The sequence below is a fragment of the Phalaenopsis equestris genome, unplaced genomic scaffold (genome assembly GCF_001263595.1).
Source record: "Phalaenopsis equestris unplaced genomic scaffold, ASM126359v1 Scaffold001307, whole genome shotgun sequence".
Lineage (NCBI taxonomy): Eukaryota > Viridiplantae > Streptophyta > Magnoliopsida > Asparagales > Orchidaceae > Phalaenopsis > Phalaenopsis equestris.
Window position 1 is genome coordinate 699,481 of NW_018165746.1, and position 19,056 is coordinate 718,536.

At 33.6% G+C, this 19,056-nt stretch overlaps 2 protein-coding genes across 4 annotated transcripts; one reads left to right on the plus strand and one right to left on the minus strand.

Annotated features, from left to right (window-relative positions):
• Positions 1 to 241: 241 nt before the first annotated feature.
• Positions 242 to 2,964, minus strand: LOC110033881 (anamorsin homolog). Its single transcript, XM_020738036.1, has 8 exons — positions 2,747 to 2,964; positions 2,403 to 2,550; positions 1,843 to 2,009; positions 1,633 to 1,731; positions 1,399 to 1,558; positions 1,104 to 1,237; positions 904 to 978; positions 242 to 630 (listed from the first exon to the last, which is right to left on the minus strand). Exons 1-8 carry the CDS (start codon positions 2,747 to 2,749, stop codon positions 592 to 594), a joined length of 825 nt encoding a protein of 274 aa, XP_020593695.1. The 5' UTR covers positions 2,750 to 2,964; the 3' UTR covers positions 242 to 591.
• A 3,460-nt stretch (positions 2,965 to 6,424) lies between these two features.
• On the plus strand, positions 6,425 to 17,877 carry LOC110033915. 3 transcript variants are annotated; one of them, XM_020738082.1, is made up of 5 exons: positions 6,425 to 7,011; positions 7,421 to 7,470; positions 7,639 to 7,726; positions 14,422 to 14,538; positions 17,273 to 17,877. In XM_020738082.1, the coding sequence occupies exons 1-5, from the start codon at positions 6,583 to 6,585 to the stop codon at positions 17,306 to 17,308; spliced, it is 720 nt and encodes a 239-aa protein (XP_020593741.1). In that variant the 5' UTR covers positions 6,425 to 6,582; the 3' UTR covers positions 17,309 to 17,877. The 3 variants fall into 3 exon arrangements, with proteins under 3 accessions (XP_020593741.1, XP_020593742.1, XP_020593740.1); XM_020738083.1 differs by having other exon boundaries at positions 17,283 to 17,877; XM_020738081.1 differs by lacking the exon at positions 17,273 to 17,877 and adding an exon at positions 15,651 to 16,638.
• The last annotated feature ends 1,179 nt before the right edge of the window (positions 17,878 to 19,056 follow it).

The following is a 19,056-nucleotide window of genomic DNA, read 5'->3' on the forward strand; positions in this document are numbered from 1 at the left end:
ATTACTTTAAAGACAAATAAAGACTTCTTTATAATTAGTCCACCTACGTAGCCAAACAAGAGTGAAATCCTCTAAATAATCCGTTTTATATATATAGCACTCAAGACATTGGTATTTACAAAACAAATACCCATGTGATTTTTTGAACAATCAACCCGAAACATTTATTAATGCCTTCAACCAAACTATTATGAATTTGATAAAAATGAAAAATATGGGTTGAAACTTTATTGTGAATTTTAATATTTGAGTGTTGCAAAATGGTGGAAAAAACGTGCAGGTGCTGGTGCTGGTTTTGCAAATACCAATGCAGAGTAATGTCAGACACCAATGGATAAAGCTTCAAATATTAATGCAAAGGCACGTCTACAAAAATAATGACAAACCAAAGTCATAGACATGATGCTTCCATCCATGCAATATAATAAAAAAAAAACTAATTGTGAATTTTGAATGAGACTGTCCTACTTGTAAGATAGACTTCCAAGAAAATTTTAATTCCTGTTTGCTATTTCTTGAACTAGCCTAAAACAAGCACTTCATTCATGCTTTCATGCTGTTTCAAAGCTGGTTCTCAGTTAGGTGGCTGTCTCATATGTCAGCCAGAAGAAAGTTCTCTGTAAGTGATACCTGTAGAAGTTGAGGTACAAATATGTCAGATGATTATCCAATTGGAAACTTTGCATACAAACCACACAAATCTTATGAATTTATATATCTAATACCTAAACTTTCATGTTTACATTTATAACATTTTGGTGTCATAAACCTAAGCATGAAAATGTGCATTTCAATTTTAAAAAACAAATTATAGAGATATTTTTAAGCGATAAAGATTAAATATGAAAGCATGGTTGTTCGATATGTAAATACATTAAAAAAAAAAAATCGTTGAAAAGCTACCTTTTCTCCCAATTTGAATGGAGGCAGACCTTTGTAAGGGCATCCGCTGCATCGGAATGCATCCCCCAGTCCACACTGCAATAACCATATAATTTGGAATTGATATAATGCTAAACTTATAAAGGCTTCATTTGAAATTCCATTAAATATTTCGATGAGCATAGAAAAATTACAATAAATAAATAAATAAATAAACTTACACTGCCACATGCAGATTGTGGATTAATTATCTGTTCTGCAGTCAGCCCCAGCTGCACTTTCTGCTCTGCCTCGGCCCTCCCACAAGTGCAGTTCTTGCATGCTTTCCTGCTGCTCCCAACCTCACAATCACTAGCTGTGCATATATGAGCGGACATCAGAATGTAAAATACAAGGATGGGGCGTTTTCATACATAGGTGTAAGGTGTATGTAAAAATCGAAGTTTGGTTGTTATATATATAATACATAGGCATTCAATGGTAAGCATGTAAATCTTCCAAATATATAAATCTAACCAGCTGGTATTTGTGGTTTCTTCAAGTCCTCCGCCGTGAGAAGACTATCTTCATCAATAAGGTCAGATTCATCATCTATCATAAGCTTGGGAAGAGCCCTATTTGCTTTCTTGATAACAAAAGATGACCCCACTGACCAAGATGCTTTTTTTCCCACAATCTAAAGAAAATATTAAGATTTCAAGATTGAGATCAATTTTAATATAAATAATAGTTAAGTATTCAAAAGCTTACTGTTGCAGAATGTGAGCCATCTAAGAATAAGACTGCTTTAGATTCCAAGGGTGCTACTTCAACAAATCCTGCTATGAGCAATTTGCGCTCCAGTGAAAACTGTAATTCAAATAAATAAAAACAAAAGATTATTTTGCAATCAATTCAAAACTGCTCAATAAAGTAATCCACATTAATAATTCAACAGAAAAAAAGAAATCTTGGAATTACCTGACCCAAGAGCTCACTAGACTCCAGAGACAACTGAACAACAATCTTTCCACTGAGTTTTAGAACTCTAATTATCTCCTCAAGCCACTGCTCATTAACAAGATCAGGTTTTTGAAATACAGAGATAATGACATCCAATGATGCGGACTCAATTGGCAACTTTCCCTCTGTCATAATATCACCATCAATTGTGTAATTTCGCAATTTAGAACTAAATCATATAAATTTTCCAAAAGAAATAAAAAGAAAAAGATAACAAAAGACAAAACATTCCAATCATCATGGTTGAGACGGGCACCATCTAAACTTTCCAACCATGATCAAATAAACAAAAAAAACCCGGGCGACCAAAAAATAAACAGATTTTCAAGCAAGAAATCAGCTGAGCTCATGGTGGCGAGAAAGACAGACGGATTAAAGAATAAACAAGAAAAATTAAACCCTATTCTTTAAGAACTTGAGCAGCAAGGAATTTCCCAAAATAATCATAAATTTTCAAAAAACAAAGATGAAAAAAAGGGATTTAAGAAGCAAAAAAGTAGAGGAAAAAAAAAACTCACGAAAGGAATTGTATTGGGTAATAACAAGGACGTCATCCTCAGCGACATAGCCGCTCCCCGAGTTCACGAACGAGGATAGTACTTCTCTGATAGGAACCGCATCAAGATCAGTAAGAAGCAGCGCGCTCGGTTTCCTGCCACTCTTCTCCTGCAACACCACGGTAACCACAAAAACCTCGAATTTTTCAGATCGCTCAAAACTCCTCAATAAACGACAAACAACGAAAGGAATACTCGCATTCCGCAAATCATGCAACAGATCCAAAATTTGACCATTTCTTGAAGGAGGAAAAAATAGCGAATCAATCACAACTGTAACCGAAATAGGTCAAAGGATAACTCACCATTTGAAGCCAGGAAGACGATCGAGCCAGAAGAAACCCTAGTTTTCTGTTTTCCTATTTCGGAGGGAACGAGGCGAACCTAGCCGCCTGCTTTAAGAGAAACGACTTCCCAGATTTTCTTGATTCCTTGAGAGATCGTCGGGCTTCCACCGGATTTTCAGAGCTCCGCGACCGCGAGTTCCAAAAAAGCGTGGGAGCTTTATGAGGCTCAGATATATTTCAAGGTATATGCTAATGATAGTCAAAGAATTCTTTATTTATTTATTAGAACGTTCTCGATGATACTTAAAAAATATATTTGGAAGTAATTATAACTAAATAGATATGAAAATTATATAATGTGTTTTTATTATCTATAGCTAATATAGCTTGAATTTAAATGCAAATAACTTTGAGGTATATATTAATTCAACGCATTAAATTTAAGAGGAATTTATATACCTATTACATAATTCTCATGCATTTATATATCTCACATTTAAATATTTTTATTTATATATATATAACTTTATTTTTTTAAATCCATACATGAAAATATTAGTACTATTTTATGTGATATTAAAGATTTAAGTGCTATGTCTGTAAATATAAAAATTTGTGCGAGATATGTAAATAAATTAGAATTATATATTATGTAAATAAATTAGAATATATATACCTTTAAAAATAATTTTGAGAACTATTTAAAATTATTCAAGGAGAAAAATATTTGAAAATATAATTGTGAAGCTGTTATAAAAGAAACTGTTATTCAAAAAGCTAAGGTGAGAAGTACAAATATGTTTTATTTTCAAAAAGTTTGGTCATAGCTTTTAGCACATTGTCACGTATGGCTCAGATATCATATAAAGGACAAATGCTGGAGCGGAACGGAGTGAGCAAAGCAGAGTGGAATAATCAGTCAAATTGGGGGAGTTTTGTTACGTGGGTTGAGAGTGCGGGGGCAACGCCCCCGCGGTACGGTACATGAGTAATTTGATATTTACATATTGTACTTCAAGGTTATATATATGCATGTCTGTAACCCTAGGGATTATTCTGTATTTTGCACTTTTTTTCTGAATTGAAGGAAAGTTGCCGCTCTGCTCCCGAGGACGTAGGCATATTTGCCGAACATTTTTAAATCTTTGTGTGTTCTTCTGGATTTGTGTTGTTCTTTGCCCTGATCTCTCAACAAGTGGTATCAGAGAGATGTTCTACAACAGAAAAATTTTGGCGCAGGGACAGAGAAGATTTGGTAGAGGAAATTGGCACAGAGAAGTTCGGCTAAGGCTTCGACAGAGAAGTTTGGCGAACAAAACCTTCAATAAAATGACAAAATATATAGAACAATGAAATAAACTTTAAACTACAAAATAAAATAAACTCTAATGACAAAGCAAAATAAAACGAGAAAACAACAAAATAAACGTAAAAACAACAAAACAAAATGATAACAAAACGACATGAACTATGACAAAAAAAAAACAACCAGATAGTATTAAATCTTTAAAGATCTACCACCCATAGAATAGGACTTTGATGTTCTTTTCCTAGAATGTCAATATAATTTGAAGACTCATTTTCTCCAAAGTGAAGAGAGAGAGAGAGAGAGAGTATTTAAAGCCACTCGAGCTGGGCATTTTGGTTATTTGGTTAATAGCTCCAATAATTATCCGATCTAACTACCCACACTGATTTTCTTTATCATGAGTTTTTTCTATGAGTTGAAAGACTTGATGACCCCATAATTGGGTAATCTTGTACTCGTTTAATTCCTCTTGTCGAGACATTCTAATTGATTGTATGCATGTCAAACTTGGAGTTAATCTGACCTTTCAATTAATTACCCAAAGTCTTGAAATGTGGTTCAATTGCTTGATTCAGGTTTGCTCGGACTTGTATTGGACAAATCAATTTATAGGGTTCGTCTTGAAAGGGCAATTAGTTTGTCTCAAAATTTGTTGAAATTGGAGCTCTAGATGATCTTTAATTTGAATCAAAATATTTTTTGCTAAAAAAATATTATGAAATTCATGTCAAATGATAAAATTTCTTAACGACACATCAATTATGAAAAAATATTTACATCATACTCACTGAAAAAAATGCAAATAAAAATATAAAAGTTATTTTAAGAATCTCTTAAGGACAATTAATCTCTTGTATGAGTGTAAACTAGTTGAGGCGAACTTGAGCCACTATGAATTGAGTAAGGGTGCGTTTGGGAGAGCTTATTTACAGCGGTGACATTTTCAAAATGCTACCTTCTGTTTGGAAAAGGAGTTTCTAATGCGTATTTAAAAACTCCGTTTCTTTTTTACTATTAGACGCGGATCACGGGGCATTTCAAAGAGCCGAAAGACGAAAGTTGCCCTTGCGCCTCACTCCTGATCTCTGTCAGGCAACAATTACAGTAAATCGAGAACTTATCTTGATAAAGGGAGATGAGACAAGAAAGGCGAGCAGCTGAAACTGCTGTGAAATCTTCCTGCGCGATTTGAGAATGGAGAACAAGGAGAAAATTCGTGCCGAAGAAGGAGAGCTTTATAGCAGCAAATTGTTTCGCCCGTGCGAATGAGAATTGGGAACAAGAGAGCACTACTAGATCTCCGTTCGATCACCTTCGGGGCAGTTCGTAGCAGGATTTGAGTAGGATTTTAACCTAAATTCAGAGAGATGGGAGTCACGCTACAGTCAGCTAAGGGTTTAGGGCAGGAAAGGAGGATGTAGAAGGCATCTTTAATTAGTTTTATAATTTAATAGATAAGCATTATTGAAATATTATTAAGATGAATTTATTCTTGATTTAATTTATCTATTACTAAGCATTGATTGTTTGATATACTATCATAAACTGATTATAATTTGAGTAATTTATTATTGAAAACAATTTATTTTTGTAAATAGGTAATTAATGATTAACATACTTAATAATATAATAATATTAGATTAAATTAAGTTAAATTTGTTAATTATATCATTAATAATTAATATTGATTAAAACAAATGAGGAATTATATACTCAACAATAAAAGTTTCCTACTTATGTATCACACCCTTAAACACTAATATTTTTTTGTAATTTGATTTTTTTATAATTAAATAAAATTATTGAAAGTATCATAATTTTGTAATGTTATGAAATTATATTTTTTGTTCTGAACTGTCAAATGTGCAGCCGTTAAAGATATAGTGCAAACAACAACATAACGCCTGTTAGCATGTTTTTTTATTCATAAAAGCTGCAAATCAGTTGTTTTCCAAACGCACAAACCAAACAACTAAACAACTTATCTATATCAATGGCAAAATGATCATTTATCCAAAATCAGCTGTTTTTGAAACACACAAACCAAACAGTTAGTCAGCTTAACAGGATAAGCTGCTGATCAACAAATTATCAGGATAAGCTGAATAAGCTGCAGCTGCCTCAAACAGACCCCAAGTATAATTCTCTGAATTTAAGTTGGTTCACATACCAACTTGTTTATTAAGAAGAGCAAAAATAATATTAATTATAACTAGTGTTATAATAAAAATGATAAATAAGCAAAAAATCTTAGAAAAAAAAGGGAAATTATCTTATTTTAAATGAAACATTTAATTTTCTTATATATATATAAGTGAAAATTTGACTTACCTCGATTTTTATATATATGAAAATTTGAAGTGAAAATTATACAATGGACCAGAAACAACAGTGAATCAAGTCACCGTAATTCACATCAGAGCGATACAGATTACTTTCCTTATCCTGCCGAACTCTCTCTCAATTCTCCCCGCTTCCCCTCGCCTGAATCTCATCTTTCTCAATCCTCACTACTATCTCTGAACTCGATTTGGTGAATTTCGTAATGCCAGTCACCCTCACGGGTTGCGGGATCCCCACAAATCCAACTCGCCTTTTACCATCTCCACAGTGTTGTGCGGCTGTGAGATCTCTGGAAGTGACAGAGATCAGGGTTTGCGTGAACCGTAGCTGCGGGAAGCAAGGTTCGAGGGAGACGCTTGAGGTCCTCTCGAGCATCGCGCCACATGGGGTCGCCATTGCCTCTTGTGGCTGCCTAGGTCGCTGCGGTGCTGGCCCCAACCTCGTCGTTCTCCCGGGTGGTGACATCATTAGCCACTGCGGCACGCCGGCGAGGGCGTCTCGGCTGCTTGCTGACATCTGTGGCGATGAATTCGATCCGTGGAGGAACCTGGAGGTTCTTTCTTTAAGGAAGAAAGGGGAAGTTGAATTGGAGAAAGGGAATGCCTCTGAGGCTGTGGCACTCTTGAATCAGGTGAGCGTGTTGCATGGCCTTATGGTTTAGTGGATTTGGGAAGGATCAAAGGAGGGACCATTATGAGCACTGGATTGATTGCTAGGCTTTGGGAGTCGTTGGTTTCCGAGGTTTATTCGGGATTTAGACTGGATTTAAGGTGAATCGTGCCAATTATTTTATTTAGGCTCTTTTCAGTCCTGAATCTCTTAAATTGAGGATTTTGATTAAAATACAGAATCTTACAAATCATGCGAGTTGCTGGATTTCAGGGGTTGAAGGTGTCGGATTTAATAAATTAGTATCTTACTGCCCTCCAAATGATTTTCAAATTCTAACTCGAATTAAAGATATTGTTAGCAAACAGTTCAGGATTTAATGTTTCCGGGTAGACTACAAACTGACTTTTTGGTGGGTGTAATAATGCCAGGCTATCGAGCTCAATCCTTCAGGAGGTCTGCAGTTCATCTACAAGGCTAGGTATTTTTTCTGTGATAAATAACAGATCGATTCTTTTCCCTTATGTTGATTCTTATTCTCGCATTTTATTTTAGGCTGAATGCAAAGTTCCTTTTAAATTGATTAACTGATTATAAATTGTACACATGCATTTTTAGGTATGTATATAAATATTTTATTTTGTTCCAGGTCAGCTGCTAAATTAGGAATTGGTGACAATGAAGGTGCTCTAGAAGATGCTAAGGAAGCATGTAAGATAGCACCTTATTTTCCTCAGGTACCTTATGATTTTTTGCAGCATCTATGTTCATTATCTACCATATCAAATATCTTATTTTCATTAGAGGACCTGATACAATTTATGAGAGACTCGCCATGTTATTTTTAAGAATTGCAAGCTTGGGTGCTCATGACCACTGGTGACATATATACTCCTCTTTTTTTTAGCGTTCATTTCATACCACCATGCAATCAGGTTATTTGTTTGCTTATTTGAAATTATAGATGAAATCTTCTCTAAGGGTATTGATTGTCACCTAAGCTTATAGCTTAAACTTGAAGCATAATAGCCATTATTCTGTTTTGAAAACCTTCTTGTACTGTTCAAGAGGTTGAGGCCAAAGTTCATTTGTTTATATTACATTTTACATAACAACTACAAAATATTTGAATTACTTAATTTATTCTCCCTCAGGATGGTGCTCCGTTCACCTTAGGTTGGCATTGAAGAATGTATAATTGAAGAGAATGCTGAAGGATTTTGTCTTTTTCTCTCCTATTTTCTTTGGACAAAAAGGATGAATTGTTTAAAATTTTGAGCAAAATATTAAAATCTTAAGTTATATTCTTGGATAAAGTTTAAGCATGGATTCTTAAAGTTGTTTGGTGAAACTTCTGATCCAATTAAGAAGGTTATTCCATATTGGCATAAAACAAGATATGAAGTCATTGTTTGTTGTTTACAACCCATTTCATTATGGGGCTCTTGAAAATCTCGTGTTTGGGTGACAATACACACCAAGGAAACCCTTAACAGTTAAACTAGATGTAATAAATCCTAATACATGCTTGGGTATGGATTGGGTACTATTTTATCCTTGTGATTTATGCTAAGATGGTGTTCATTATAAATCACAAAGAAGATGATTGTCATTAGTTGCTTTGGAATTAATGCACGATGATTAAGCCCTGATGGGCATTCCTTGGTATTGTTTACCTTTTGTATAGTTTCTTGACAATGAATGGATGAAAAAGGGATGTTTATCGAGATTTTGTAAGTATGAAGTGATTTAAAGTTTGCTTGAACTAGGTTTGGTTGTTGTAGTGTTTGTATTGCTGATATGAAGGCAATTTTTGTATGAAATTTGATGTGAGGTCCTTACTTTTCACCAAAGTTTTTAAGTGTATTTTTACACAGAAATGAGTTGAACTTGGGGCAAAGATGATGGTTTAAAATTTTTTCTAAAAGCCTCAAATTAAGGCACTAAAAGATGCCTCATGGCTTAAGCCTTGCTATAATATTTTTTTTTCTGAGGCATACATCTTGAGACTTTATACCTCAAGGTATCTAAAGTGATGCTCCAATTAGGTCATTTAGAAAATAATTATATTATATTATATTATACATAATAAGTTGATATAACACCTCAAGAAATCAAAAAATAATTTATATATGATTACTTGATTATGTTATTAATTTATTATTTTATTTAAAATTATATCTGATATAATGTCAATTGATATATGGTGTAAGAAGAAAATATAATTATTGAATACGATTTGAAAGATACTAATAAAACAATTAGGCAATAATAAAATTATTCATATAATGATTCCTTAAAGATGATGAACATGAGAATTAGAATATTGTGAATCTTGATTCTCATACAATAACAACAACAACAACAATAAGCCTTTATCCCACAAGGTTGGGTCAGCTTCATTATTCCTTTTTCTCCATTGTGTCCTATTAAGTGTCATATTTTCATTTATATCTAATAGATTAAGATCATTTTTTATACAATATGCCATAGTCTTTTTAGGTCTACCTCTATATTTTTTAACAATAGTCGAATCTAAAACATACACTCTCTTAACTTGATCATCATATGATCAACGTTTAATGCGAACAAATCATCTAAGACGACTCTTTCTAATTTTGTTTGCCACTGGAGCTATGCCAACCCTTTCACAGAAAAATTCGTTTCACATTTTGTCTCTAATTGTCAAGTCACTCATCCACCTAAGTATTTTCATCTCAGCAATGCTTAACTTTGTTTTGTGCTTTTCTTTTAAAGGCCAATAGTCTGTGCCATAAAGAATTGTAGGTCTCATCACCATCTTATAAAATTTTTCTTCAAGTCTAAGTGGTACTTTTCTATCAGACGATAGATCCAATGCATTCCTCCATTTCAAGCAACTTGAATTCTACTAATAAAAAACCCATTTATATCACCATCACTTTGAACAATAGCCTTGAGATATCTAAAACATTCACAGCTTTTAATGATTTGATCACCTATAATTATAATTCTATCACTAGAGCTACTACTACTAAATTACATTCCACGCATTCAATTTTAGATCTACTTAAACAAAGGTCTTTAAACTCCAATGTAGACCTTCATAATTCAAGTTTTTCTTGAACCATTTTTCTAGTATTATCAAGAAAGATATCATCAAAGAAAAGCATACACCAAGGTACATCCTCCCGTAAATAACCAGTAAGAGCATTCATAACTAAAGCAAAAAGATACAAACATTTTATATAAAATTTTTGTAGCAATAGCTTGGTGTATTTAAATTAAAAGTGAATGTTTCTCCTAAATCTCATTTTAAATTTTAATATTATATAAACATTTAAAATTGAGATTTTTAGTTTGTCTTTATGATAATAAATTAAATCAATATATCAATATTTTATGTTATATTTATGAATCATTTTTAATTCTATAATTTTTTCTATTGTAAGGCTTATAACTCGCCTCACTAAAGGCAGAATGCCTCAATTCTCAATTTCGTTTAAATTTTGGTTTAAACCTTTAAGGATTATAATTTTGATATACAATATCATTCGAGGAAGATGAATATTGTTGGCTTATTGTTGTTGCCTTCAACATAAAATGTCATGCAATGCAAATGGCTAGTTAATTTCCTAGTTGGCACAAATGATATATCCCATAGATATTGATAAGTTTGAATTATCAGTGATTGAATTTATCGATGAGGATTTGGCTTGGTTAAACTAGTTGATGTCCAATCTATTCTAAAGGATAAGATTCGGGAGTCTAGGGAAATTTCCATAGGATATGCTTAGAGGGTCATGAATCTAACATACATAAGATTAAGAAATTGATGAAAATGCATTATGAGCTACATAGGTAGAGTATGTGTTCCTTATTTATATGATTTGAAGTGGGATGTTTATCAGGAGGCACATTACTCTTGATATTGCATGCTGGCAATATGATGTATGAAGTGCTAAAAAAATTATTGTGATGGTCAGAGATCAAGACAAGCATAACTAATTCTTTTTTAAATGTCTTGCATGTAAAATGGTTAGGATTAAGCTTCAAAAGTTGAGTAGATTATTGCAGCCTGCCTATACTAGAATAAAAGTAAGATGATCTGATCTTTACATGAAATTTACTGTTCTATTAAGATAGAGACAATGTCATGATGCTATATAGATTGTTGTTGATAGATTGGTCGAATCGGCTCATTATTATTTAGGCTAACTAATTTTGTTGAAAAGATGGCCAATTTTTTGTGAATAAGATCTTCATAATTCTTACTTTAGAATATTTGCCTATGTCATATGTCCTTTTCTTTGATGGACGTTGGAAAATGCATGCAGATTTGATAGAGTTATTCTATAACAACAATTTACAGTTTTGGAATGACAGCATTTCATCCACTGTATGGGTGAAAATGCAGAATAACTTTATGTTGGATTAAAGTTGACAAAAGAAGGATCATGTGTTTAGAATTTGGAGATGAGGTCATTTATAAGAGTTGACTGATTTATGATAGATTGAGAGCTTTATATGGCAAATAAAAGAAGAATTGTGCTGTCATGCATTGATTAATTGATTGATCAATGGAATTTTATACATGTGACTGTGCTTGTCAAGGTTAGTCCGATGAAGAGCGTTAATTCAACAAAATTCGGAAGGTAGCTGGAGACATGTATTGTTGAGAAGCGGATGTATGAAGAACATGATGTGTTCACCACTTCATCACTTTAAAAGTATGTAGATGATTAGTCGAGTTAAGTGATCCCATATTTAATAAATTTCTAGTTTAATCTTACTTACATGAAAGAATTAGAGACTATGGGTCTACGTGGTACAATGACTTTGAAGCTGAACATTCTTTACATATTAGTTTTGTGGAAGAATAGAATGAAGCAAGAAAGTATGTGGGAGAAGGAATCGGAGATGTGAGAGCACTATCCACATCTTGTAACTTGAGGTATGATTTCTATTTCCACTTCATAAATTTTGTGGACCAAAAATTGTGAGTGGAAATGTAACGATTCTAAAAATTATTACCATAATTAAGGACCAGTTAAATTTTTTAGAAAAATTCTTTTAGCTTGATCGTTAAGTCTTTAACATGATTGAGAGATATCATGACATAACGTGTATACGATGAGTAATTCTTAACATTTTTTTTCACACATGCATTCCCAAATGCACGCACACGGCATATGCAAGGCCTTGAACCAAAGTCTTCTTCGCTGAAAGACATAACTCTCAACCATTAGTCAAGGTGGCTTGCTTGACTAGCTATGGCATGTGAGCGAGGCAGGAGGGCTAAGTGGATTGGAGAGAGATCCATCAAGCAAATGAGCCAATGAGCTTTTACTATGGTTTGAGTTGAATGGTGGGGTTTAACTCCGCTTTTAGGGCTGGAGAAGGACGGTGATGCGGGGAGTGGGGCTGCTTGAGATTAAAGATGGAAGAGGAAGGAAGATCTAGTGCTTTTTCTCTTTTTTTTTCCCCACTTCTTCCCTGGTATAATCATTACAGACCTTAACCCAAGATTTGTTATTACAAGTTTGTATGTGATGTTGCTTGATGATGATAATGTTGATCAAATTTAAATAGGATGATAAATTTATGTGATGGCTTAGTAATGTTTAATTAGGATTTTGGGGATTAAAGCCATCTAATCTTAGTTTCTTCTCAACTCATCGTTATGCATGAGTTCTGATTTTACGGAAGGGAACTCAGCATAGTCTAAGGAATAAGAAATTCATATTGTGTTCAAGTCTTTTACATGTCATTGTGGTTTACAAGTCTCGACCATAGTGATGGTTGAGATCGATGGGCTCATTCATTTAAAATCATTTAAGCAGACAATTTCATTTATATTTATGATTATTAAGTTCAAGTTTCTAGACTTATTGCAGTTAAGATATATGTACTTATTCAAGTTTTTGTTGATAGATTATTTAATATGTCAAAATCATATTGTGATTTGTTGTGATCCTTTAAAAAATGTTTATATTACAATGTAAGTTGCATGTCCAGCTTCATAGTTTGAGTTTTTTGAACTGATGTGATTATTCCATAGTCTTTTATGAGCTACACTATGCTTGTGTCGACAGGGGATGCATCAGCTAGATGTGTTTCCTTTTATATTATTGTACTTGAAAAATAATATAGATGTATAAGCTATGTTTCTTTTATACCAACCATGGATATTTCGACCTGTGACTGCTTAGGTTTAAAAGATGTTAATGTTACTAGGGCTTCCAAGGCAGTATGCTTAATTACTTCTTTTGTAATTCAGAAACTTCGTCACTCTACGGTGTGATTTATGATGATATTGATATTCAAATGCAAGGTATTGTCTATAACATCAGATGTGATGATATGCAATGTTCGTTATGTGGTCCACGCATGAAAATAATTGCTATTTCAAATATCATCTTTATGCATGGATCATAACAATGTTCAACGGTGAACATGCATTTTATTTTCTTTTTCACTCTGATCACGATTGCTTAGAATTTTTTCATACTTATGAAGTTATATATATATATATATATATATATTTATAGCTTACATTTATTTGGCAATAACTACTTTTAGAAAAGCCTATGATGAACTAGATGACTTGTAAATAAAATTTTGTATACAATCAATTAGGAGCATCTTAGGTTTGTCTAAATATGGTATTTGAATGGTATAGTTTTAGACGTTTTTGTTTAGATAACAATTTTTTATGGTATAATGGATTTCTTGAACTAGAGTTGTTATGTTTGTCTAGATGGATATTGTTTGGTGGACCAAATGAGAATATTTCTAAATGTTACACGTATATGTAAAACTTTGTATGTTGCGGCCGTTTGAATGAAAAAAAGTATAGATTTGTCAATTTTTTTTTGCTTTGGATGATTACTATGGATGATTATAAATTGTTCTTAATTACTATTTGAAACGCATGTAAAATACCTATGAAATCACAAGTTATCCACATCGGTCTATCCCTGTTGTTTCGTATGTATATGTTTTAATAATGGTAGGTTGAGCACAACTGGACATTTCTTCCCCTCTTATTGCCACCATTCTTTTCCATATCAGTTTATAAGCTTTTGAGCAATAGTAGTCTCGAGGTGCGGCATCAAGCTAACATCGAGTCTATATTCAAGTTGTTGGTGATGTAGGATTAGCCTATGATTTGAAGCATTATTTGTGCTCGGTCGATCCAAAGGGATATTTTTGGAATAAAATTCATCATTTATTATCATGAAATGATAAAATTGGCCTCTAAGAAAATGTCACTCGCCGAACTTAATTTACTCTTAATTGTCACCATTTATGCTTTAAACATACATGAATATACTAATATTATAAAATATTTGAGTTTTTGAACTAATTATGCATTAAAATTTGTTTATTAAGTTCATCTTAGTTTTATGTTTACAGATGCCTAAGATGCTGACAATTATCAATGGTGCAGGCGTACATTTGCCAAGGTGATTCTTTGCTGGCAATTGGGGACTTAAATGCTGCTGAGAAGGCTTATTCAACTGCTTTGAATATTGATCCATCTATTCGCAGGTCCAAATCATTCAAGGTACCAATCAAAAAGTAAAACCCTCTACATTGTTATAATTTGTTCTTTCTGGAATGCAATGATTGCTGAAATATATGGTTTAATTTCTCATTTTAAGCACTTGTTAATGGGAGGTACAGGATTGATGGCAGCCTTATTCTGAATTATTACAGAGAGGCAGTTTTAGTCTCAGTCCGTTTGGAATTTGTTGTAAAAATAATTGTAGAATCATTACGATAATAATAGGTTTTTTAAAAACTGTTGTTGGTATTATAAATTTTTTTTCTCGATGATTATTTTCTTAACTCTTAACAATTCTAATTCAAAAAGTTGTTTTTCACTGAAAAATTTTTTGAGAAGCAGCAAAAAAGCTATAGTTTAGTAAAATTAAGTTAAGCAGAATGAAAAGCAAAATAGTGAAATCTTTGCTTGAAACAGAACTCTGGCAATCCAAACTTATAATATTCAATCACTGAACCAATGAAGTTTGCCATTGGCAGTTTAAGACTACAAAAGAGGAGACAAGAAGGAAAAAAAGAAGGTACAGCAGACATGTGGCATTTTGGGAAAGGTTTAAAAAGGAATTATAGAGCTTTTTAGTTTGTTGGAAAATGAATGCAATGTTGAAGGAATATTTTGTGATTAAAGTATAGTGTATTTAATATATTTTAGAATAAGAAAAACAAATGCATGAGTTTTTTTTTTTTTTTTAGTTTGAACTTGGTGACGGTTGGCAACCTGCGAGGCAGCAACAGTCAAAAGGCGGCATTAAAGGTTGGTATTGACTTGAGAGGCAGGCGGCGGCGGCGGCAGTGGTAGGTTGTAGGTGGTAGACGATAGGCGGCTACTGGTGGCTTGGCGGTTGGCAGTTGTGGCATGTTTCTATAGTGTATTTAGAAATTGAGCAATTTTGGCATATATGGAATAGAAATGATCTACAAAATGAGTTTGGATTTTCATGGAATTTTACGGCATAGTTAAAATTTTTTAAACCAAATATCAAAATTTATAAATTCTTCGTGTTCCAAATACAGTGCACAAAAAATAAATAACCAATGTTCCTTATATTTGAGAGGATGCTCATTTCGATTGCTTTCTTAAACTCCATTAATGCTTTTCTCACCCCTTGGCAGGCGCGAGTTGCAAAACTTCAAGAGAAGCTCCTTGTTGCGAGCACTTAATCCCGAACTCTCTCACTTGAACGGTTGCTGCTGTCTGCTTCAAAGTTTTCTGACATGCCTCAAGATCACACAGAATTCGGTGCCGAAGTATCATAGGCTTTAGAAAACGATAAAATAAGATTTCATCATGTTTTTAATGTAATTTGAACTCTACAAAATCCGAGAAGGGCAATTTATGTACATGCCATAAAATATTTTCTATTTATATATTTAACTCCTAAAGGACGCACCTCAAAAGAAAAAGAAAATCCCAAGGGGAAATGGAGGAGCTTGTGATCTCAAAACTGGTAGGCAGAGGGTTGCATTAAAAGCCGGTAATTATGGTTTTGATACTCTATAATGTTTCTGCATATTGGAAGCTCTAACTGGAGTTGACTAAAAAACTACTCTAGTTTTGGGGAGACACAAGGAAGGATAGCTTAATGTCACATTCCCAAAGAGCTCTTACGGCTGGTGGGCAGCCCAGAACTTAAATATTGCTTTTCGGCCTTGCACCTAGCCGATGTGGGACTTTTTGTCCGTGACATTCTCCTCCTTCCAATCACGTGACGCCCTCGTCACAGATGGGCTCCACCGAGGGTCCCATTGGATCATGTCGAGTCCACAGACCTGACAGGCAGTAATCTGCTTTGATATCACTTGTCACATCCCAAAGAGCTCTTAGGGGTGGTGGGCAGCCCAGGACTTAAATACTGCTTTTCGGCCCTTTCCTGGCCGATGTGAGACTTTTTGTCCGTGATATTAAGCTCTTGTGAGCCTGGCTCTATCATTGTAGAATGTATTTGATTTTTAGGTTTGATGTGATGAAGGAGAATTATTATGTGAGGACAAATTGGAGTACAATATTGTATATTTGTTGCGAAATTTATTTATATGTAATATACACAACAGTACATAACTTTGCAGTAAAAAAGGTGTGAAAAATGAGTACAAAGTCTTAATTTGTTGGTTTGAAAACATGATTTCAGCTTCCAAGGATGCAAATTGTCATGTTCAGCAATGAAACAATAAGGATATGCCCTCAATTTTCCTTTAAAAAAATGAGGAACAAATTTTCCTTAGAAATTTCTGTACTACTAATTTTTTTATCTTTTTCAACGCACTCTCTTCTCTCAAATTTCATTCATCATTATAAATGCTAACTATGAGGACATTCATTTCAGTGGCGACTAGGTTGAAAACAATGAAAACATTATGAAAGCTTCGGTTTGTTATTAATATTATTTTAATTCAACCCAAGCTTATGCAAAGCATTCAACTTAGTGGAGAAATAGTGTTATTTTTATGATTGGGCTTAAACGGAGCTGCAAGGTGAAAAGCTCCAGAAAGCATCCATTTCATTTTTAGAAGTTGTTTCTATAATATAGTGACTATTTTCTTAGCTGCTTTTGAAAGAAAGGAAACAGGAATGAAGTTTTAAGGTGATGCCTTGTTCGCTTTTGAAATAAGAAAATTATATCTTGCTTGGATAAATTTTATATGTCTAGATTTCTATTTACCTACACAGGATTCTTACACACACAAACACTTAAAACTTTTTTATATTTTTTTACTGTAGCTTTGTTGTGGAATAGTATTTTACAGGTGTGAAGAAATCTTTCGGTGCATGATTGTAAATGTTTTATCGGTGGTGGCGGCCGGGCGATAGTGGCCGGAAAGCAATGGTCCAGTGGTATCGGTGACCCACCGGTGGTCTGGCAACGACAACAACTAAGCAACAACGATCTAGCAACAGTGGCCAATAAGGGGTAACAGTGGCCAATAAGGCAGAACAGTGGTCCAGCCGTGGCAACAACTCAACGACTGTAGTTGGGCAACGGTGGTTTGAAGATGGAGGCTGTCAGTCGGCGGAACCCCAACGGTGGTGGAGCTTAGGAACCCTCAAGAGCTTGATGCTCCTACAACTTTCTCCACCATGTCCAAGTCCCTAGTCCCCTTTTATGAAGAGAGTGAGGGTCTATTTATAGAATTTGTGAATGACAATCTCTGTTCAAACTGGATGAAGATGATCCACTCCATCGAACGACCCAAATTGATCCTTGCGATTAGATAATGTCTTATGAACATTAAAGTGCATTGATGTCAGAATTGAGTGATCTTACACTCATTGTATTTTGTTCAACAAGACACTCAATTTAATTATAAGCTTGTCATATTTAGAATCTATTTAACCATTCAATTGCCCATCAAAAGTTCTCTGTTGTGTTTAAAAAACTTAATCTAGGTTTGATTGGACTTAGATCGAATTAGTTTTTGATTCATTAGGCTCTCCTTATCCAGACGATGAGTTTCATGATAAACCTGTTGGAATTGGGCCCTGGATGATCTTGAATTTGCATCAAGGATATTTATTATTTAAAATGCTCAGAGATTCATACAAGATTAAAATAATTTTTTGAGAAGGAATCAAGAGTGAATATTTAAATATTTGTTTTAATGAAAGAATTATAGTTCTCATCAAAATATTTTTTCATATTTCTTATTATGAATTATAAATGTCATGCAATTCCATAACTAAAGTGAGACTATGGGGCTATATGGCAACGGATTTAAATATTGTTAACTTAAATTAAAGTAATAATCTCCTCCTTAAAGCCCTCAGCCGTAATTTGTGTACAAAATAAGAAACCCAGATTAAACAAAGTCAAAATTTATAATAAAAAACGAGTAAAATGGCAAAATAATCGTCCGATTATTTTATCTAGGCCATTTTAACTTTAGAATTTATAAAATTGTTAAATTTTTGAGCTAAAATCATAATTGGTAGGGACTAATTCAATCGATATTTAACAAATCCCTGAATAAAATTGACAATTTTATAAATATTGGGATTAAAAATTTATAATAATCTGCTTCAAAAAATCATGGATCGTTTTAACATTTTTCTTAATAACAAACATAAGAAAAAAAGTCAAAATTGTTTCATAGATTTACAATTGAATCAGATTTAGCTTCCGTTTGGGGCAGCTTATTTGGTGTTGTGGCGTTTTGAAAACGCACCTGACTTGTTTGGGTAAACTGAGTTTTGACAGCTTATGCGATTTCAAAACGCCAAAAACAGCGTTTTCACACCGCACCTATCTAGGTGAGGTGACAACTTTCTGGCAGCTGTCTGGCTTTTAAAAAAAAAATTGTAATTGTCACCGCACCTAGCTTATCAGCAGATTATTTTTAATCAGCTTTCAGAAGATTATTCAATAAGCTGCAGTTGCCCCAAACAGGCCTTAGTGTCTGTTTGTGGCAGCTTATTTGGTGCGGTGGCGTTTCGAAAACACATCTGGTTTGTTTGTGTGAACTACGTTTTGACAGCTTATGCGTTTTCAAAAGCAGTGTTCTCACACCGCACCTATCTAAGGAT